This window comes from Eleginops maclovinus, chromosome 2 (genome assembly GCF_036324505.1).
Source record: "Eleginops maclovinus isolate JMC-PN-2008 ecotype Puerto Natales chromosome 2, JC_Emac_rtc_rv5, whole genome shotgun sequence".
Lineage (NCBI taxonomy): Eukaryota > Metazoa > Chordata > Actinopteri > Perciformes > Eleginopidae > Eleginops > Eleginops maclovinus.
This window is the reverse complement of record NC_086350.1, coordinates 9,073,559-9,096,634: the sequence shown is the minus strand read 5'-3', so window position 1 is coordinate 9,096,634 and position 23,076 is coordinate 9,073,559. Positions and strand designations below refer to the sequence as shown.

Below are 23,076 nucleotides of genomic sequence, written 5' to 3'. Positions count from 1 at the left end.
AACCCGTTTCAGGAAAGCTGCAAAGGCAACATAATATGCTCTCACACTGTGTGGCTGGCCTTAATCCATAAGAGTAGCATAATGAATATAAATCAGTCCTGCAATACCCACAAAATCAGGAACATGGGGAGTTTGGGGTGCACTTGTGGAGCCTGCTACACATCTCACTTCGCTCATGTTTTAACAATAGGAACCCAGTCAGGCTGTGAAAAACATGTTTTTCACAGCCTGACTTTCCCTACATTTTGTATTTCTATGCTTAGTATTGTCATTATGAGTTAAATAGATACTGTAATTAATATTTTTTAAATAGAATTCAGAGGGGATGGGGTTAAGAAAATGATGAAGTAAAGACAAATCTGAGTCTTATTCAAACCCAGGACATTGTGTCTTATATGGTACACGCATGAGTCCACACTGAGTCACACAAAACAAGGATTGATATGAATCACTGAATAAAAATAAAGAAAAAAGGACACAAATAAGGAGCGTTCCGACTGTTGACTTAGTGCTAGCGACTGCAATGATTTGATCTCAGAGGGACAATTATATAATCTAATATACCTTGTTTCTTTTATTTGTGCTTTATTATTTCCTCACATGTTTGTTCTAGTAACAAATTATCCAATTATGTCTATTAAAATATGATACTATTCAGCATCTTTTCCCAATAAACCTTAAATATATAATCGGATAATAGTTATTTTTACAAAAGGCTGACTGAAATATGTCTCTTACATCCTCTAGGCATGATGCTAAGAATTGATTCCAAACAGCCAACATGTTATTTGTCAGACTCAGATTCCTTGAGGTGTTTTTTTTGTCCTTCTGAAAGTTTCTTTCACATTTTCTGGAGCACATCATTAACGACCATTAGGTTCTTTGTTACCCCTCTTGCTCAGATTAGTGGTCCGCCCAAGACGGAGTGGTGGTTGCTCTAAATGTCTTCCCTTAAAGAATTTTAATGTGCCTATGGGAACTTCCGGTGCAGCAGGTCTGCTCCTAGCCTTCCCCAAATCTGTACTTCAACATGATTCATTAAGTTCCTTTGAATTCATGGCTTTCTTTCTTTCTGCTGATATGCAAATAATCTGTGAGATTGAAATCTTTCCAAATCATGTCCAATTAGTTTAATTCACAATGTGAAATAACTTTTAAAAGACAATCAAGAGAAACAAGAAGCACCTTAGGTACATTTTAAGTGTCATGGCAAAGGTTCTGATAACTGAAGTCCAGTTCCAGTTTTTTCCTTTCAATATATCTGAAATCCCTATGATTGTGGTTTTCTATAAGGTTTCGTAGAATGGTATGTTCATTAAAAAAGTGTAAACTATATAAATGCTACATATTCTTCTTGTCTTTGTATGCACCACATATACCATCTCTTGTATGTGTAAACCTACATGGTAAAAAAAACGATTCTGATTCTGATGTTGTTGCAAAAGGCTGCAACTTGATCAAAAGTAAAAATGGCTCTGAATACTTTCCAAAACACTGTAAGTTATTTGTATCACTGCACATACAACCGTTCAGTGGTGGCTGCCCTGTTTTAATTGGTATATATTGGGCTGTTGGTCAAAATAGTCTGGGTGATTTTTTTAGCTGCCTTTTTTGTCCTGTTCCCTCCCACTTGTTTGGCACGCTTGATGTACAGACTGTTAATGGGTATTTGATTCTAAAAAAAGTTTATTTCACAAGTCTATTTTTACAAGTTGCTTATAATGTTATGTCTGAGCATATGGCATCCTAAAAAGACTTATTTGTTTAGTGCCAAGACATTTGATAAGTGGCTTTTTGTTTCCAAAACTTTGTTTGAATCCACACGATGTTGACAGACACATGATCAGTTTAATTTGTAGGATGGTGAGGAGGAAAATGTATTTTGCTGATATAATCCCAGATTTGGCCTAGACCATAAGCTTGCACATTCGAAGCAAAGAGCATTTCACACTTTATCTCCAAACAGGATTACACAATGCTATGCTATAATCCAGCAGCATGACTCCTTTTATTTCCTGAGCCAATTCAGGAACTCCCAAGTCATCCATCTGCTTAATGCAAGGCTTTTAACCTTGTTGAGAGGTACTGTAATAAAGGAGATGGACAGCTGTTCACTTCATACATCCTGCATGTATTTCCTATGCACCTTAGTGCCATACCATCAGCATTATTGCACATCTATTTTTACAATATAAGGATTTCGAAAATAGTGACGTAAATACTTTTCAATTAACAACCATCCCTTTTTCCAGTCGTCTGTGCTGTGGACACACTGCACAGTCTTTAATGAATGTTAACAGTGAGGATTCCCAGGTGACCTGCTACTGCAGTGGAGTGATAATGAAAAGGGCGGATACTTATCCAAGCTACAGGTTCCCCCATTAATATTATTCACTCAGTGGAGAATCACCTGCCAGCAAGCAAAGCAGGCTCACTGCGGCGTAGAGAGAATGAAGATACAGAACTAAACATGTTGACTCTTTGAACCTGGAGATGAGAGGCAAGCTCACACCTGCATGGGACTCTGGGAACGACACCTTTTGGGAGGAGTACTCTGACATTGCCTTTGTAGTTGCGAACAGCTTGATCCTGTTGATCACATTTACCGTGGGGATTGCAGCAAATCTTTTTGTCATTCTGGCAGTTTATCAGCAAAAATCCCTGCAAACTGTGAACAATGCACTGGTGGTGAATCTCGCAGTCATAGACCTCCTGAGATGTGTGATTGACTGCCCCATTCTGCTAACCATCGTCATAACTGTGAATCACAGAGGACATGTAGACCAGTTAATCTGTGATACACAAGTGGCCTCTTTCTCTTTCTGCTGCTGCATCCAACTGTTGACTCTGGCCAGTATCAGTGCAGAGCGGTACCAGGCCATCGCCCGACCCTTCTCCATGAGTCAGAGGCGAAAACGGATTGTGGTTTTGATTCCTCTAACGTGGACCTTGGCTATTCTGGTGGCTGCCTTTTGTCTGATACTCATCAAGGACTCTCCGGTGCATGACAGATGCACAGGATTACTAGGGGAAACATCATCCAGCTATGACACCTTTGGACTTTACATGTTGTTCCCACTGTGGGCAGCTTGCATTAGTGTTATCATTGGATTCTATGCACGAATATTTTTCCTTGTGAGAACACACAATCGCAAAATATATGACAACGGTTCTTTTCCTCTTTCAAAGAAAGACAAAACAGACGATGAGCAGAAGAAAGAAGATACCCCAGGAGTGGAAAACGGACACGGAAAATCAGAGCAAAACCTGAGCAAATGTGTTGCTGGGGGGAAACTAGTGATACCTACTGAACAAAATGTTTCTAACAAAGATCCTGCTGATGCTCTACTGGCCTCGACAAAAGCTCCACAATGTGCATCACTCGGTTCAGAGATTAGAAAAGAATTAAAAAACACATTAGTGATATCTGACTTGGAAACAGAAACACCTCATCCCCCTGCATTGCAGTCTGAGACGAAGCCTCTTAAAACACAGCAGCTCAATCCCTGTGGTACAGAATTTGAAGCAAAACCATCAAATGGAGATGCTGCTGCTAGTGTTAAGAGCTCAACCACAAAGCCACAGAAGGTGTCAAGCAATTTTAACACTGAAAAGCAGTCCAAAGAAAAAATGAAAATCGACAAAGTGCCTTCTGAAATGAAAGAAACCAGCCCCCGTGTTCACTCGTCTGCACAGTTAGAAAATCCCAAACCCACTTCTGTTTTACTGGTTGAACCAAAACAAGATAAGAGCAACAATGGAGGAGAAACACTGAATGTTTCTACAGCAGATCAGGGGTCTTCATTACCCCACGGCTCAAGTAATGCTCCAGAAGCAGAAGCTACAAAACAAGACACCCAGGTCGAAGGTGCTGTTTGCATGATGCCTTCCAAATCAAGTAGAGAGAGATCCAGCAAAAAGAAGGAGAGCAAAATGGCGAAGCGTGCTGGCTACATAATCATTACTTTCCTCTTATTCTGGCTACCACTTATCACCACTATCCTGATGAATTTTGCTGTTGACAGAAAAAAAAATAGACCGGTACGTATTTGTTTGGTGAGGGTTGAACTTCTGCTGTCATTGTGTATGTAAAAAGTTTCAGTTTGAAGTGGATGAAAGATTAACTGAAGTGTTTATTTGGGCCTCTCACAGTATCCGGGCTCTACTTTTCTAAGAATGTCATGATTGTGCCGCAGTTATATATCCAGACTTTGAATGTAAAGGTGCTGCTTCTGCATAAAATATGATATACACATCTGACACGTATTCAGAGCCCAAGGTTCAAACGCTTTATTCTTTGGATTGATAGAATTACTCAAAGTCTTATCTGCTCCCTAACACTTTATCATTTTCTGTGATTTTTCAGGTGAAAGTCATTCAGGACGTGGAGATCCTGTCAGTCTCTGTCGCCTGCATCACATCACTGAGTAACCCCATAATATATGCAGCAGTGAACCCTCAGTTTAGGACGGAGTTTGGGAGGTTAAAAATAAAATGTGTGTCCAGATTCAGTAAGAAATTATAATATTTTCGCTTCTGACTACTATCTTTTTAGACCATATTCAGTATACAATATGTAACTGAATACTACAATGGTTTCTCTAGTCATTTTTCAAACAGACACACATTTAAACCCCAGACGTCAAAGTGTGAATTTTTATTTGTGTATAGGAGGTTTATTATTTTATATGCCGCTGTGTTATCTTAGATTTTATGCAGCCTGACTTCACAACGGTTATTTAACACGGCAGAGCGGAGACGCTGCATGCTGCGACAAACAGCCTGGTCCTACGCAGTGTGCTCAGCAGGGGGACACAGCGGAGTGCTCTGTCAAACAATCATTGAGGCCTGCCTGTCTGTCTCAAGAGACCCCGCAGCAGAGACCCACCGCTGGGCCAGTCAGGCCCTCACATGTCCTCCAGCAGCACCTAATTATTATCTCATCCTATTATTATTAGCTCTTTGAGTAATCAAGCAAAACATGAAGAAATCCACCTAATTGCGCCCTATTAAAAACACAAGACATGGGTCATTTAATGGGTTTTTCAGTAGAGCTACAGTATTTATTCTATCCACTGCACCAAATGCACAATGCGTGATTATTTATCCCTTTTTCCTTACCCATGACAAGATTTTAATTTCATTAAAAGCAAAGAATTTACATCATAACATACCAGGCTCATTGTATTTCCTTTCATTAATCTCATTTTTACTGACAAACCTCCGACAAGAAGACATACTTTTAATAAAACAGAACTCTGCAATGACAGCATGCAAATCCTTAATTCAACCAGTTAACAGACAGAAATAGTATGGCAACAACTGTCAACTAAATCTAGAAATAAGAGAAGCCAACTTCAAATGCATTTGATAAAGTCTGACTGAGATATTTACAATATGAAAAATGTACAAAATGGTCCTTTAACACAGTGAAATCTACCAAGTCTCGCTGATTATAATGGATATTAGAATTTAAGAGCAACTCAGTGGAATTGATGTCCAACACTCTTTCATATGGTTTAAGTCAACATTAGGGTTAGTATTAGTTAAGTGTTGCAGAGAACATTAACTTGTAGTTCTACCTTGTGACCTAACTAATACTGCATGTACCCTGTATAGTTCGCAATATCAATTGTTAATTAATGAAAATGGCTTTCACATTTCAGAATGTCAAATATGTAAGTTAACACAGATTTTGTCATTTTGACTTTCACTTGCACATTTCACAAACATGTCATGATGCGAAGCATATTTTACTCATCAAGCGATGACACCAACCAGTTAATGAGTCAGTTAATGAATATTCACAACAGTTATCCATTCCAGTGGATGCATGTTTTCTGAATTTACAACAGTGAGGGGACTATTAGAAAGCAGTTAATTGAGGGGTTTCAAAACAATCTATTTAAGTGGGTAGTGAGTGAAAGTCTCTTCTGTGTAAGTATTCGGATTTAATATTCACAAAGATGGCCCTCGGTTAATGAATATGTGTGCTTTGTCATCAGAGGCCATGATGAGTGACCTTGTAACGTCTGCCTCTCCTCCTTTGAACCAGAAGACAAGAATTACCACAACATTACATATTCAAAAATAAAGTTTTCTCGATATTTTTAGGCAACAACGATAACCACGCAATCCAATCACTCCCGTTGCTCTGCTGTGCTTAATGGAGCAAGATCTGCTGGTTCGCTCATATATCCAAGGCAGCCGTCCACATCATTGTAATACCATGCAGAGTTTGACATCAGATGAGATCACTACTTCAAAAAACCCAGATTTCTGCTAATCTTATAATCCCTCTAGATTATGGCAGGTTGATGCTCGGTGGTCCCTCTCCTCAGCATCTGATGCTTCTTGAGACCAGTTAGCTGATCAGATAAGCATGACATCTACAAGGCAGATACTCGGACAATGTTGCTCTGAGAGTATGTGGAGGTGGTGGTGGAGCCGTGCCCGTCCGATGAGGTCACCACCGGGGCAGAGAGGCTGACCATGGAAGGAGTGATGTAGGATTTGTCACATTTCAAGGGCGCAGTCCCATCGAGTTTGGCATTCAGACTGGAGCGGCTGTAAAAGAAACACAGGATGAAAGCAGGTGAGAGCTCTGACCTTGTGAATGTATTACACAAAGCCTGCATTACACAGAGTTCTTTCTTGTTTTACAGTTCAGTATTAAAGCCACGATTCAGAAATACTCACATGCTTTGACGGAATACATAAAGGAGCTTTGTCTCATACTGCTCATTAAACATACATCCATGTTTTCAGGGTAGATTTCTACTTTGTCAGAGATTAAAGAGGTGGGAGGACTCTCTATATGAAACGAGGAGAATGGCTCTGCTGAATATATGATATACAACTCTTTTATATGTGATCCATCTTGTACCAAAACACATTGAAATCCTCCAATTAAATGTGTTTTCAGATGCATGATAAATACATCCTCATTTACTGTGTGTATGGTCGTGTTGCACGTGCAATTAGGATTCACAGAAGAAGATAACCTGTGATAACAGGCAAACCAATGAAAAATAATTATCAGCTATGTATGTGGTATCTTTCGCACCAAGATTAATGGGTGTTATTTCACCCAATTTGTTAAATAACCGGTTTGCTCACAGTCAGAATGAAATATTTTACAGCCTTTTTTTGTATTATTAATCTCTAATAATTATGCTGTATAATAAAGGTAACCTGAATTTCATTTACGGCAGCTTACAGCATCAAAGTCACCAGCAACACCAAACACAGTGTCCTTGTTGCAATGGATAATCCAAAGAACAAGCTGTTCTACAGTTTTCACAGAAGGAGGGAATATTTCTTTGCAGTAGTTTCACTGAAAACTGCAATTCCTGTGGATTAGGGAAACTGTCTCTGGAGAGACATGTTGCTATTTCTCTATCTATCTTTGAGCAACACAAACCAAATTGCATTCAGTTCCAATGTCCTGGGATGTGAGCAGAAATCTCAAAGACAGATTTCTTTAGACCAGGGAGAATAAAACCAAAACTGTCTGAAGATAACAGAAGAGGTAGCGTTAACATAACTGTGTTAATTTGCCCTTTAAGACTATCATGTGAAATCACACAACTTTCATAGCTGTCCAAATGACTCCATGTTTCTCCAAATTAAGAAAAAAACAACTTTGTTTGATTATTCATAAAAATGTATTAAATATAATGAATCATCAAAAGAAGCCCTTTATAGTTTATATTTAACCCTAAAAACTAAATAAAGAGACACCTGTTTTTTATAGGAAAGCAACAGTATGTTTTATTCCTTCCTTATAATATGTTATTCACCTATATACCTGTATAAATAAGCTGATTTTCCAGCATGGAATCAACAAGGTGTATATTGTCTATACAGTATGAGTCGTTAGAGTCAAGCAGAGGATACTACCTGTTGGCCATTGGCCTCTCTCGAATCTGTATGGTGCTGAGCTCCTGGTTGTTTGTGCTGGGCAGGCTGAAGCTGTTCTTCTTCCTGTGGCGTCGTGAGCAGCACGAGCTGAGGCCGTGTGGAGACGAGGACAGCGAGGACGCACAGGACCCCGACTTGTTCATCACAGAGATCTCCATGCAGTTGGCCTGAAACGTCTGCTCGTCCACAAACTCGTGGTTCTGCAGAGGAAGATGGCAGAATTTTTGGGATTCAATGTTGCTCATGAATCACTCTATTACATCGATGATTGGCTCACTAAATAATGGCTAAAGATGTTGCACGGTAAAGATTAAACAGACTGAACAGAATCCACAGCAAAATGGTTTAATAATTTGAAAATGAGTCATCACGGGAATAGAAATATATTGGCACAGATGTCCATATGAAGTGCCATCTGTGAAAACATTCACAACTGTTATCCCTGTGACAAATGAGAATGACTTGAAGGTCAGGCTCCAAATGTGTTTCAGGCGCAGCCAGCAGGTGGCAGAAGAACCACGCAGGATCTGATGCCACGCTCTGAATCGCGCCTCCTGTCTTATACCTTCCCTCTGTCAGTCCTGCCATCTGATGCACGCCATGATGGGCCTAATGTAAACATGTGCGCTGCCATCTGAATGGCAAGAAGACTTTTTGGAGCTTTTCCCGGATGACAAGCAAGCTTTTCACTTGGGAGAGGATCATCTACAGTGTAAGGAGGGACACTGATTTACTGCCTGTCCATGGGTTTAGAGCTGCAAGTGTAAAAATCATGTCACAGCCAAGCATTATGGGCGCTCTTACGTCTCTAAATTATACATCGTGTAAACTGAAGTGTGGTTGTTTGTTTGAAAGGCGTAATGTTTCTGGCTGGCTGATTCATGTTATCTTTAGCATGTTGCTGGCGAGGGAACTCAACATTTCCCTGCCCCATTTACAGCTATTTTTAACACGTGCTGCATATAACATAGAATGTACAGTTTGTGCATGGATGAAACAACTCACTTTGTTTCTATTTGCAACACAATTTAGCTGGACTGCACTGCTGCATGATACAGCACAGACAGAAGTGATGTTACATTACATAAAATAGGCTATTTTATTTTAGATTGTCTCAAATCTGTTACCAAGATAGTAAGACTGATCGATGAGTGAGTGTGTGTTTTTTCTTGGACACAGCATTTAAGAAAAAGAAAATATATCTTACCGTGGTCTTCTCCAGGCAGTGCAGCAGGTGATTATGTTGGGTCTCAAAAGGAGGGCTGGGGGCCTTGGCCACCAGGGCTTGTCCTGCCTCCTTGGAGGCCTTGGAACATACAAAGTGAGAGAAACAACAGTGTAGATGAGCAGGTTCACACTCAGCACAGAAACAGTGTCAGGCAACAGCTCGGTGATGTAGTGGAGAGTAAGTACACAAAGCACTGAGGGTTGAAATGCTGATCTGTAGCACGGCAGCCAATCTACTGAGAACCTGGTGAGATGAGGATGTTTTAAAGATGCATAGAGACAGTGGCTGACTACAACATGTTTCACTGATAGAATTGGTTTTGCCATTACGCTGATTTGGTAAGAAGGACCAGAAATGTCAAATTAGAGCTCATTTCAGTGCAACAGCAGTGGCACACCTAGACACAGATCGGACAGATTGCACCAAACACGTCACAGATTCTTGACCACAACAACACCGCACACGTGGATGAAGCTCTGCACGGCTCTGGGATGGAAGGTATGTTGCGTTAGTTTGCATTACAACCTGGATGCTCTAGAAATAACACACAGAACACACAGCAGATCAGAGACAGAGTTTAGAGGAGATGCAGGCTGAGCAGACAGCCTCCAAAGGCGGCCCACTGTCCAGTAAGCCTTGGGTTCCCTCCTTCCCCTCCAAACCCTGTTGGACAGACATGCAGAGCTTGTCATGAGTCAGTGTGACTGTAATGGCCGTGCTCCGCCAGAAGGCAGCTGCGCCTGCCTGGCCCTCCTGCTGTATGGATAGAAAGAGTGTCGAGGAAGCATGTCAATGCCGCGGCTGACAGGTGTGATGTAAGAGAGAGGACGATCACACTGAAGCGCTGGAATGACAGCAGCATGAGACGCCCCCCTCCCCCTTGTGTGGTGGCATGGCCCCCGAGCAGAGCAGCATGCAAGCATCAGCGAGGCCCCGGTCAGTCAAGCCGCTGTTTGGTTCCGTTACCTCCTCCAGTGAGTTGATCTGCCCGTTTTGTTTGTAGCGCATATAGACATTAGTGCCTCGAATCTTCGCAGCACGGATTCTAGCAAGCCGAGATTTCTGTTTGAACAAACAGACCTCTGTTTTAGCCTCTGACGGTTTCTCTGTCAGGCTAATTGATGCTGTCTCCCTCCGGCAGCCACAGTATTTAGTAGGGAGAGGCCATGCTTAACTCAACCATTAGGAATTTCTGCCATAGCAAACACTTTGAGATAGAAATGCACATATTGCTATTGAAAAGCTGCTGACACTATACTCTGAAGATCATTTGTTCAGTCATTGTCAGTCCCTCTCTTATTACTTTCTCCCACTGACTCAAGGAAGTTGAGCCCATCCAACACACACATACACCGAAACACAATAACAGATTAATATTCTGAAAGATAGTGTTTGCCCTGTCATTCTGTTACTTGTGGATAAGGCAGGGACAGAGGAGAAAGGCAGATAGACGCAGAATAAAGACAGATAGAGAGAAAAAAGAAGGAGAGGGAGAGGGGGTGTCAGTACCCTCTGGGCTCGTCGCTTCTCCGCCCGCTGGCTTTGGTGGTAGATCCGGCTGAAGTTTGACACAATGACAGGGACAGGCAGGGCGATGACCAGTACACCACTCAGAGAGCATATGGACCCAAACACCTTGCCCACAATTGTTTTTGGCACCATGTCCCCATACCTGAAACACAGAAGACAGAGAACAGTGAGCACACCGGGTGAAAAAACAAGAACAAATAATATATTCCTTTGAAAGAATCTGCTTTCGAGGTTTGTTTCATCATGTAACGTCGTTGTTTGTTTGATGTTATTTATAAAAGTCTTGAAATAGTCACAGTGACCTTGGATTATTTCAAATACAAAGTCACATATTTGAAGTTGGTGAGGAATAAATAGGACTTCTCTGAAGTAGCTTTCTCCCTGGCCTACTTTCTGCATGCCATCTTGATGTTGCTCTTTTAAAACCCTGTTTCATATATAATTACACACCTGCTGGCACCGGCTAATGCTTTCACATCACGACCAAATGCGCTACATATCCCCTGTGACCTCTGTTAGCCAAACAGCGTGTGAAAGATACGGGGAGTAGTATCACATCAAGTAAAAGCAAAAGGGGAAAGGAACAGTGTGATGCCGAGCCCTAGAGAAATGTGTGTGTGGGCCTCAGCCACTGGTGTGTTTTGTTCTTCTTCCCACATCAAAATGGACTTGAATACTAAATGCAGACACCCAGTGAAAACACATTAAAACCGTCCATGTTGGAGATAAAGCGAAAAGCAGCTCTCTGGAAATTGTGCGCTACATTGATCCAATCTATGCCTTCTATTTTTTGACATTTTACACATGTTGAACAGGCTACATTCAGCATGAGCAGATTAATGGTTGTATATATGTCAGATGGGTCTGAATCATCTCCATTAAAGAGATTAATGTACCCGTCCTCTATCAGCCTGTCTGCGCTCAAGGTAAAGCAAAAATCAAACTGTCTTCATGATCTCACTTTCTTTAGATTTTCCGGCACGTCCGAGGCCACTTAGTAAAGAGACCATAAATCAGCTGTTTTAATTGTTTCATTCAATTCATTATAAGGATTCTTTGCGACTAAATATAAACTTGACTTTGAGTGAAGCATTTGCACTGTTGAAAAGGCTGCTCGTACAACACTATTTGTTCAAACACTGTTCACACCGACGTGATGTTCAGCACTCATTCTGTTCAGCGCTAATATTCATGTTGCTGTTTCAAGCAGCTGCTCTCAGTTCAGAATAAAACCAGACGATACACTGAGAGAGGTTAATGTTTCCGTGACGAACAAGGTTATCGTATTATGGTTGTAACTCTGGCTTTGTGGTCTTTAATGGGAAAATAACATACCATAGTAAGGGAAACTCTACTGCTAAGAGTCAGATTCTTTATTGCAATCATGATTCAAGACTGAGGTTTTTTTGTGTATTTAAAATTTGTACTTTACCCCTCTGCAACTTACTACCTATCAAGACTATAATTTTGCCAGATTTAGCCATCCTGTTGCCACACAGGTGAATATTATTCAACAGCATGAAATGTTAAGGTAAAAACCCTAATTTCTTCCAAGCGCAAATCTATAAATTACACTCACAAATCATTCGAACATGACCTGCTTGTGCATAAATAGCCCTCTGCAGACACTTTAGGCCACAGGCAGCACTGGGAGTAGAAAAAGAGAGCAAATAAATGATTCAGAGCATGTGTGTTTTCCTTGTCTTCTAAACATCCCTCTGTGTGCTGCGGCAGAGGACCAGTAGGATTGCAGGTGGGTTAGATGAATGATCGAGATCCTTAATGCGCAAATGACCTGAGAAGACCATTACCTCCTGAGAGTAAGATGAATGCAGGTAGGAAAGGACATCAGCATTGCTCAGTGGCTGTGACAGCCGCGCGTCTCTCAAGTGAGGCAGGGTAATGTGAATGTATCGCTACACGGGAGGTTGACTATTTCATAAATGAAGTTGTCTAATGCCCACAGCCGTCTGCTTGAGTCATTAGCCTCAGGTTTCCATAACGTTGGCCCAACAGCCTGGGCTTTTACAGAGCTTGGGTGGGAAGATGTAAAAGTGGACATTTTAATATCATGCTCGATGAGACTTCATGTACAACAGTTTGCTTTCTAGTTGAGTAATCTCACACAGATGTCATTAGTTTTCCAGTTCATTACGGGTCAAGTCATCTCCCTATGTAATCACTGAAAAAGCCTAACAGCAGGTGTCAATTATGCATTCCTGATGTACTGTTAGAGGCCTATTAAGAAATCCACATAAAAAAAGCAAGAAAGCTTTCTCTCACCTAGTGTGACTGCTAACCTGTTTTATGCCAATGGGAAGATTGGGAGGATGCTGCCTGATGCAATGCAATATATCGCAGTGCTTTTTATTGAAAGCAAAGGATAGTTGAGAGCAGGTGAAAAAAAAGGAAGGAACAAGCGCCCTCTGGAGAGAAACACTAACAGTGATGGATTGTTCATAAGGGGGAAGCTGAGATACACAAAGCTGTGCCTCCAGGATGGCGGCAGTGGGAGGAATTAGCAGCAACGAGAGATTAAAGTAATGTTCCTGCTTTGTTCTTGTTGTCTCTGACTACCAGGTACCCACGTTTCCGAGCCCGAACTGACATGGGTGAGACACGAAGATGGATGGCCAGATCTTTATCCACCCTGCAGAGGAGGAAGAGGATTGTCTGAATGACTGAGTATCAATTCCCCAGTTCCACCCACCTGAAACCATGCTGCGCTCGCATTGCACCGCTCTTAAAAACAGCGCATTCTGGGGAATTGTCCTACAGTGAGATGACAGCATTGCAGATGAAGCCCAAAGCAGTGTGAGAGAAAGAGAGAGAGAGAGAGAGAGAGAGAGAGAGAGAGGGGAGGAGAGAGGAAGTGGGGCTTCGTCTCAGACAGTGTGAGAAAAATGTCAGACTAAAAGGTATATTTGAATTCAAGAAGCGGGCGATGAATGTCTCCGCCCGGCTCGGGTAATAGACCAATCAAACATTCATGAGTCCCTATATCAACCTGCGTGGCAGAGTTTGTGCCGCTGACCTTAAAGGTGGTGTGGTATTTCATCAGGGGTGATCTGAGACAGATTTCTGAACATGACCTCTTCGCCACACAGCGAGCACGACATCTGGAAACTTCGGTATGCCCGGAACCACAGGAACACACACACGCACACACAGGAGCAAGCAGGCACGGAAACATAACCGTGTTTGTTTGTTTGTTTGTGTGTGAATATGTGCGTGTATGTGTGAAAAGGCCCTTAATTTGACATCTAGTTAAACCAATCCCCTTTCCCAAAAAAGCAATCTTGTTTCTTGATTGTCTTCCAGAAGCCTGTGTCTGAAATCTGACTGCCATCTGGTTAGTGGGAAGCGAGAGCAGAAAAAAATGAAAAAACAGGATATCTGGATGACTTTACAGACACGTCATTTGTCTAATTCCCTTCTCAGAGGCAGACTAGGGTCCTTTTTCTTAAATCAAACACAATTAAATTTGATATTTCCAGATACAATGAGTCTTAATTGTTTAAAATCTGATCTTTGAACTGCTTCAAACAGAAATCAACTGATCAAGGAGTTTGGGGGGTTGGCAGGAGAAAGGCAACACTTTCCAAAGCCCTCTTTTAACTGAGCACAGGCTTAGGTTCCCGATGTAATCACAGAGGTCTAAAGTAAGTCCTGCTGTCCCACAAACTCACACTGCAGTAGGGATCACAGCCCGCAGCTTAACCGCGCTGACAATTAGGATCCAAGAAGGATTGTGACAGATCTTTTAGCTGAGAGGGCTTTGTCACCAGCGTTAAAATCCAATCATCCACTGGCACCTCTGTCATGGTACCTCTGGCTTTCACTTCCCGGGGTTTACCATGAAACTACCTCGCCTCCTGCAGAAGGGACTATAGTCAACTGCTATAATAAAAGTAAAGGGAATAAATGTCTTCACAGCATCCGATTCCAGTGATGATCCATGAAGGTCAAAGTGTTCAAAAGCAGAAAAACCCTATGATAAAGATACTCGAGCGACTGGGGGTGCTTTTCCATTAAATCCGTCATGGTTATAGACATCTCTTCAAACTGTACTTTGATCTACTCCACTTTGATATTTCAGTGAGAATCAAAGGAATGAAACTAATTTGATTATTACATTAAGCATTTTGATTTGTCAGCTGATTAGAATTGAGATAAATTAAGCACACCGCTCTATCTCATGCATCATCTTATCCGTTGTTTCGTGCCAATGATTGCTGGGAGGGCCTGCAATCTGAGAATATGAATCTGAAATTAATTTCAATCTCACCTTCTTTCATGAGATCGGTTGGAATTCACATCTCACTCTCCGTCAGTTTCTTATTATCTGCGAGGGAAAATCGCCCTGAGGCTCATTCACTGGCGTCCGTTGTGCATGTTGAGTCACTGTGGACTTACTATGAAATGCTCTTTGAGATGATAAAGTAAGACGTTCATTTGAAAAAGCACTTTGTTGTGGAAAAAAGTCAAGGTCAGCCACTTTCAGTCTGAAATGGCATTAGCATTTTTTATCATTTCAAAAAGGATAAGATATTTCAAATACTCTCTGCATCGAGTGTCATCAGCATGTCACTGATAAATTATTTGAATGCAATATTCACCGTCTGACCTTCAACAGCCATCCCATCGCACACTGAGCTCCCTATCAGTGCTTCCTGGGGTAATTCACTCGCTCTGTTTCACAGTTCAATGGTTTCTACAGCACAGACAAGCCCTCCAAACCTGAGACCAAAACCTGCCAATTATCCTGAAACTCCCAAACTGTCGAAGACTGTACCAATCAAAACTTGATAATGACAGAGAGAGGCATTAAAACAGTGTGGGGACAAAGGGAGAGTGGCAAGGTCGGGAAGTATCGGATATACTTGAAGTGGGGAAAGATCCTGGAGCGTGATGTGAAATGTAAAGCTACAGCCCAGGATCAAAGACTGCCAGAGTGGACACAACATTAAAATGTTATCTGAGGCTCTGACACAGAAGTGATGAAGCTTTACACTGACCAACCGGGAGAGGCTACATTTTTTACGGGATATGACAAGGTGCGAATGGAGCAAAGCTCTATGACAATATGCTTCTCCGTTTATTCTCCACAAGGCTGAAAGAGCACAGTATTCCTCCTCGCTGACAGTTAAATAATAGATGTTCCCAAAAAGAATGTAATTTTCCTCATGAACTCCATCATGGTCATACCACTATGAATTCAGAAAATGGATTGTGCTGCCTGCATGTCACAGAGGCATACTTACATGAGCGACAAGGCGATATAAATTTTCTGGGGTGTGTTTGTGAAGACTGCGAGATTTATGGTGTGCTGCAGAAGAGGTCTTGAGGGTGGTTATGTCATATTAAAAGCTCTCATAAAAAATGTAGTGTGTAAAAACAAGAAAAGAAAGGCTATATGATCGTTCTTTTCTGTGCCAATGGGCATCATGAATCTGACCATACAGTAGGAAAAGAGAAATGCAGCAAACAAAGATTGCACCATTTACAGATGAACAGGGGCGAGGTGGAGCTAGTCGAATAAAGGAAAACTCTCTGGTGTACCATAAATCTATATTATTGATGAAGCAAATGTAAATCTGTTTTGTGTTTTGGTCAGCATGTTCAAATATTAAATACACACTGTGTTTATCTATCTCCACCGTGAACAGACTGTAAAATAAAATCTGTGTTATGCCAGAGAGACTGGCAGCATCCCGGTGGCAATCACCCTGAAGGATTTTTGTTCAATGCAGAGGCACAGCTACACCGTGAACCACTGCAATGCAACCCTTTGGGGAGACACAGCAAAAGGTTTCAAGAATCAGAAGCACAATAAATGAACATGATCTCTAACATGATCCCTAAACGCCACGTATCATTCCTGATGTTCTGCACTGCATCCTTGGCTGCGACCCGGGAGCACAACATCCAAAACGTTGCCTCTCCTGGGTTTGGACACCAAAGACTGATGGGATTAGGAGTGTGTGGGCTGATAGGGCTGTGCTCTGATGCTATCCCTCAGATATACATCATTATAGCGCAGGGAATCCCACAGGCGCTGGGATTAGCCTGCTAGATTTTCACTGCAGGTGATAAGGGAGAGTAGGAGAGGCTGGCAGAACTACACAACATAATGGGGAGATAGGGAAGCAGAGATAGCAGGGAGCGAGAGGAGCGCACTGCCTGGTGTTATACGTGCGGTAGGAAAAACAGAGCGCTCGAGTATGAGTAACTGTGAACAATAGCCACAGGGAAGGACAACTTTGAGATAGGTAAACAGCGCCAACTCTGTGGGGAAAAAAATGCACAGACTTCATCGCTCTGACTGGATGTTTAAATGCAGTAAAATGAAGTTCGAAGCAGATGTGAGAGATAGTTTTTATAAGCTCTCCACAATCCAGCTGAGATCCAGTCCCTGCAGATTTTCGGAAGGCGCTGAGAAAAGCTGAAGGTTAGCATGTGAAGTTTAAGGAAACAGCCGTTGCACGCATGGCTACATGCCACTCTGTGTTAATGCATTTTAAGTGAAGACGTTGTGATGCAGCAGTGTCGACGTGGCTGTGATCTTCAAACTGAAGGTTCAACGTGTAGACTCAGGAGCTATACAGAACCAATAAAGGCAGAAGACATTCCTTTTTGTTTTACCCATGCAGACACAGATAAACCGTATAGAATAATCCCCCACGTATAGCTCTGGCAAAGGCACCTCATCTCTCTTGCTCACATATCAAACATGTATTCCCTCAGCCCTCCAAATCCCAGCTTAACCCTCAACCCGGGGAAACCAGGCGGCTAGTTATCACCGAGGCTTTGACATTAGCATGCACGCCCTCTTTCATTTGGGAGATCTTCTTAAGAGTCTGGGATGATAAAAAGCTTTCCTCTCTACCGCTCTTCCATTTCTGACTTTGACTCACCCTTCCTCTGCCTGGACCTGCCTCCAACTATGAGATGGAGATGAAACGCTTCATTCTCTTTCTTTTTCTCCTCCTTTTCTATTATCATTCAGTGCTTGCACAGCCCTGCTTGACACTTTTCTTTTCTTCTGCTCTTCTCCTCTCTCAGTCTACACCTGCTGACAGTTAAGAAACAACTGCTGTCCTATGCAAAAAAGCAGCCCTATTCCCCTGCTATTATGTGCCAAGTCACCTCTACCTCAGCTTCCCGTCGTCATGATTACAACCAATTCCTCCTGGCGATTTCTTTTAATTACAAGATAAATGGCTGTTCTGTATTAATAGAAGTTTTACGAGGGTTAAGTATCCTCACGGACACACAAAATAGCACGCTATTCTGGGAACAGCAAATTTGTTATAGTTAAAATTTGTGTGTGTTACGGTCTGGATGTCTTGCATTAGAAGGCCGTGATGAAAAAACTGACTCAAACACTGCACACAGTAATTTGTAATTCCATGTTTAGATTACCCATCCTCCTTACATTAGAAAGCCAGGGGCTAAAAATATATTCTCATAAGGTCTGCATAATGCCTTGATAATGCAATAACACTGTTGCTTGGCTGAATGGGGGGGTGGGGGGTGGGGGGGCAAAGGAACATGAAAGTCGGGTTGAAAGCGCAAAGGGGTGCCAGCGCTATGGATTATGAGAGAATGTGATAATAAAATGAAATCATCAGACACTCAAGCGATTATGCTAATTAACTCATTCAGTATTCATCATAGGTTAATCGGCAGGGAGTGGTGGCATTTTCTTGAACATTAGAAGCTCTGATCAAGCTGGCGGAGAGTTACGTCACCCCTGGTGTGTGGAGGCCTGGGGCAGGGTTAAAGGTGAAACTGAGAGATTAGCAAATGTGAGAAAAGAAAAAGTAGTAATTGCAGTAAAAGCATTAGAAATATCAGTGCTCATAGTCAGTGGTAGAACAAGTATTCAGATGTTATACTTCAAGAGGCCCTATTGTGCTTTTTGGGGTTTTCCTTTTCCTGTAGTGTTATATAGGTTTTGGTGCATGTAAATGGTCTGCAAAGGCTAAAATCCTAAAGTTCCCTCCAGAGGGAGTTTTTCTCCCACACACTCGGCCCCTGCCTGAAACGCCTTGATTGTAGTCTATAGTGTCATCACTATTTAACACTCATAATGGCTAGGACTCCAACACATTGTACATGGTAGGCTAAGGGGCAGGACATTTACCAATCACAACAGAGCCAGCTAACCATGCAGAGCAGACTGGGCTCTGGTTTCAGGCAGAGGGTGAAAAAAAAGAGGTGCATAAAAATAAAAAAACCAAGACCTTTTTGAACATTAATCATGTAAACATGTCACAGTAGAAGCACAAAGTACAAAAATGAAATGGAAAATGAGCATAACAGGGCCCCTTTAAGTACTGAGGTATATCTTGTAGCAATGTTTGTGAAGATGATGAAGAAGTCTCCGCACAGCATAGAATCATACACCAACACGGGCCATAAATTACAAAATGATTTGTACTTATTAAGCCTACTGGCCACTTATTAAGAACCATATATATGAAATACTGGATTATGATTATGCATGCATTCAGTAGCTGGTAAAGGTAAAGCTGATTTGAATAACTTGAAATACTGCTTCTGGATATTTTAACGTCTAATAATATATCATAGTATATTTATAAGTTGATGTGTAGTTTGTATTAGCTAATAATCTGATCTGTAAATGAATTAATGCTCTCATATAAACATATTGGAGTAAAAATTACAATATTGGCTTTCATTTTCAAATTGAATGGACTATAGTATAAAGTAAATACTTAGTTACATTCCACCACTGCTAATATAATTAGTTGTATTGTTTTTCAATTGTATTCTGCAATTTGAACCCGCCCCCCCTCACAAAGACAAAATGGATCCAACAGGTCTCTTACTGTTGCATACTGTACATGCCGATCGATGCAAATGGTCAACTAGTATTGACCTGATGGGATTTCAAAGTGACCCCCATACCCTTTGTTGTGTGGTCAGGTGACTGAGGAGAGGAAAATGTGAAAACTCTTGTGCATTAGTGCCTCTGTGTTGGAAGGGAGAACGGGTCCAGCAGCCTCATTACACTGACAGCAGATTAGTGCTCCGCGGCGCCAGAGCAGACGGTGAAAGATTAACTTTGATGTGCGATTCCACACAGAGCAGCCGCTGGATATCAGCTCCCTCCAACAAATGGTTCCTTTACTCTGAGTTTGCAGCGTGTGCATTCATGACTTACAGTATCTAAAAATCATCTTTTTTTAACGACAGAGATCAGACTCACAAGACTTTGGGCCCCAGTCAGTTTTTCCGCTCTTGGCAATATTTCCCTTACTATGAAGAAACATTTGCATGTTTAGTTTAAATGTGCCTGTTGTAGCCATTTAGCTGATTATGTTCAGTATCTATTCATCTATAGAGTGCTTTTTTAAACATTTATTTGAAAGTGCACCAGCTTTACAAATGAAGATTAGTTTTCTCATTTTAAGGAGGACTTAATTTGCAACAAAGGACGTGGCTCTGGAAAAGGTACAGAAATAACCCCTGATTCTGGTTTCATCATTGTAATCTTTGCTCTGAGCCTTAAAATGATTAACATAGGCTGAGTTACAAACTATTGGAATTTGAAAGAAGTAATGAACGTCACTTTTTGACATTTCATTCTTGATTTATCTCTCACATACCCAAACTTTGTGGAAATGTACATAAATACCACACTAAGTGTCTCTTTAATCTGTCACCTGTTTGAACTCTTATACTTTAATGTCATAAAATCATTTAAAATGCCTATCAACACACCTGAAAAATAAAGTCTTGACCAACAGTTAAAAAACAAAAGGTTATTTAATTTCCAATTATAAAAGACAAAGTGAAGTGGCACCTCCTCACATTTAAGAGGATGGACCCTGTGAATTCTTTATCTAAAATGCTGAGCAAACTCCATTTACTGATAAAGAAAGCGCTTAATTGGAGCATATATTCAGATTGTTTAAGCTAATTACTATTCCCAGTCAGGAATAGACTTCCCTGATTGATTGAATATCATTCTGCAGTCTCTGTGAAGGTCAATGTTTCTATAAAAGCTTTAAAAAGACTTAGTCTGAGGATATTACATGATGGGGGGATGATCAATGTTCCTCATGCTAAACACCAGAAAACTTCTGGATTCTGTTTGAGTTGCAACTTTAAAATGTCTATATCAGCTTTTTGCACCGAACAGCTGCAGCCCCACATCTTCAGGTTTGCTTTCCTGTACATGCCAAAATACAGTCTAGTGCAGGATGGTTAATGCCTCAGATGGGATACTGTAAGTAGATGCAGAACCCAATACAGAAATGGCCCTTTTTTTGTCATGCCAGTGAAAGAAGCTTTTTAAATTCCTCAGAGGGTGTCTTTGAAACAAACATGAAGGTACAAATTCCAGCCGTTTAAAAAAACAGCTGCAAGTTCAAAGGAACACTTCAAAAATCTCATAGTGAAGCTGAGGGGAATAGCGGAGGTTGGGGTGAGACAGAGAGAGTGGCGAAGCGTAAAAATGTACTGAGCGCTCTCTCAGAGAGTGTGGACAGCAGCCAGGATGGCGACAGCAGCGAGGCCAGATAACAGCGAGTAGCAGGAACCAGCGAGAACCTGTGGGGAAGTATTGGGAAGAGCTGCATCTCCTCTAACAGCTGCTGACTGGCCCCCGGGGAAGAGTATGGAGCTGCTGTGCTAGCTGACGCCACCATCTCCCCACCTGCACCACACTACTACTTCCTGCGCATGGGGACATCATTACTTTTTCCATTTCACTCCACGAGACTTCTCCTGTCAAATCAAAAAATGACACGAAAAATAATAACTCGGCGCCAAGAGCTGAACAACAACAACGCGACTAAAAGGTCATTTTGCAGATGAAAATTGGCCTTGCATCCACACAATCTATCAGTCATCAACATGTTTATAGCTAAATTTACTTTCACAGCAGGGGGGGGCTGGAGCCTGAATTAAACTGACCCCGGGCCAGTGGGAGAATGTATGTGTACTTAATGACACAGCTCCCATTATTTATAACTTCTTCGTCTTGGTCACTGCAGAGGACAGGCTCCTGATGAATAATGATGTTAACACTCTGAAGACAGGCACTGCTTTTGCAACACATTCGAATGTGCCGTTAACAATCGTGTCTGAATGAAGGTTATTCATTTTAATCACACTACAGCACGCCCTCCCTCCCACTATCCCAGGGGGTTGCTATATTTAAGCACTTTTTCATTTCTTCTCCTTTTTTTTTTTGGTCTTGGCTGATGGCAAGGCAATTGCTTTGTGGGACGTCTGCCCTTGAAGAATCAGACAACAGAAGGAGATATTTTTACATACTGTAGATGTGGAGTAGGAGCAAGCTGTATCAAATTCAACGCTTTGACTGTGTAGTGTTAAGGAATCAAATCAGAGACGCTTGCTTTCTAGCTTTTATTTATCTTTTTCGTATGTTTCCCTTCCAAAACGCTAGTGATGTTGGTTTTGTACCTGTACTCTAAGATTAGCAATCTGTCCTGGGGGAGAGAAGAAGAGTTGGAACGTTTTTCTCCCATCACTCCCATTCACTCGCCCGCCTTCTAATTGGAATACTCCATCTGTTGAGGCCTACAAATTGTCTTCTGGGGCTGCTACAGCTAAAACATCCTATCAAACACACAAATACTTTAGGGACGGTCCTCTTGGAGTGATGCCATACCCGGCACTGAAAGAGTAGTCCGTCCATGTGTGTGGGTGGGTGTTTGTGTGTGTGTGTGTGTGTGTGTGTGTGTGTGTGTGTGTGTGTGTGTGTGTGTGTGTGTGTGTGTGTGTGTGTGTGTTTGTGTGTGTGTGTGTGTTTGTGTGTGTGTGTGTGTGTGTGTGCCTGTGTAATGTATAATCAGACGTCCAGCAGCATACACCCTGGAGATAAGTAGATAATACACTATATGCTGAAATCCTGATTTAAAGCTGGCAGGATTGGCTGCTTCAGAAAATAATCTACCAGAGCAGATAGGTCGGGACTGAGTGACATACTTTAATAAGAATTATTTAACAAGATTACAATGTTGATACGTTCCCCAAATACAGCGTCAGTGGTATCGACTTTGTGATGTCACATGCACATCTGATAAGGGTTCTTCGCACTCTCAAAAGACGAGATTTTTCAGTTTTTAGGATTCTCTACCAAATCCTACTTGAAATCGATAATGATATGGGAAATTGTGTTCCTCACGCTTGTCAGTCTTTACATCCCATTGACTGGGAGTTGAATACTCGGGAGCGAGCAGTGGGACGTGTGACAGTGTATTTGTGGTGATGATTACAGCCCATTAACTTTGATGGATGCCATTTCACAGAAAAGAAGATGGGAGTTGGAACAGCGGCGACGCAGCTTGTTTTTGTGTCTCCAACATATGTACACAAAAGTATCTAGAAGAGCC

The 23,076-nt window shown here is 41.7% G+C and overlaps 2 protein-coding genes across 3 annotated transcripts in view; one reads left to right on the top strand and one right to left on the bottom strand.

Moving 5' to 3' along the window:
• The first annotated feature begins 2,493 nt into the window (after positions 1-2,493).
• On the top strand, positions 2,494-4,525 carry LOC134879784 (dopamine D2-like receptor). Its single transcript, XM_063906292.1, has 2 exons — positions 2,494-4,041; positions 4,367-4,525. The coding sequence occupies exons 1-2, from the start codon at positions 2,494-2,496 to the stop codon at positions 4,523-4,525; spliced, it is 1,707 nt and encodes a 568-aa protein (XP_063762362.1).
• Positions 4,454-23,076, bottom strand: part of LOC134874951 (potassium voltage-gated channel subfamily D member 2-like) — a 32,315-nt gene continuing 13,692 nt past the window's right edge. Inside the window, exons 3-7 of one of the 2 annotated variants that reach the window (XM_063899259.1) lie at positions 10,661-10,823; positions 10,118-10,213; positions 9,131-9,229; positions 7,903-8,123; positions 4,454-6,567 (exon numbers count right to left, since the gene is read on the bottom strand). In XM_063899259.1, coding sequence (XP_063755329.1) covers positions 6,390-6,567; positions 7,903-8,123; positions 9,131-9,229; positions 10,118-10,213; positions 10,661-10,823 — 757 coding nt within the window. In that variant the 3' untranslated portion in view covers positions 4,454-6,389. The remainder of the gene's footprint in view (positions 6,568-7,902; positions 8,124-9,130; positions 9,230-10,117; positions 10,214-10,660; positions 10,824-23,076) is intronic. The other variant, XM_063899265.1, reaches the window with a different exon arrangement.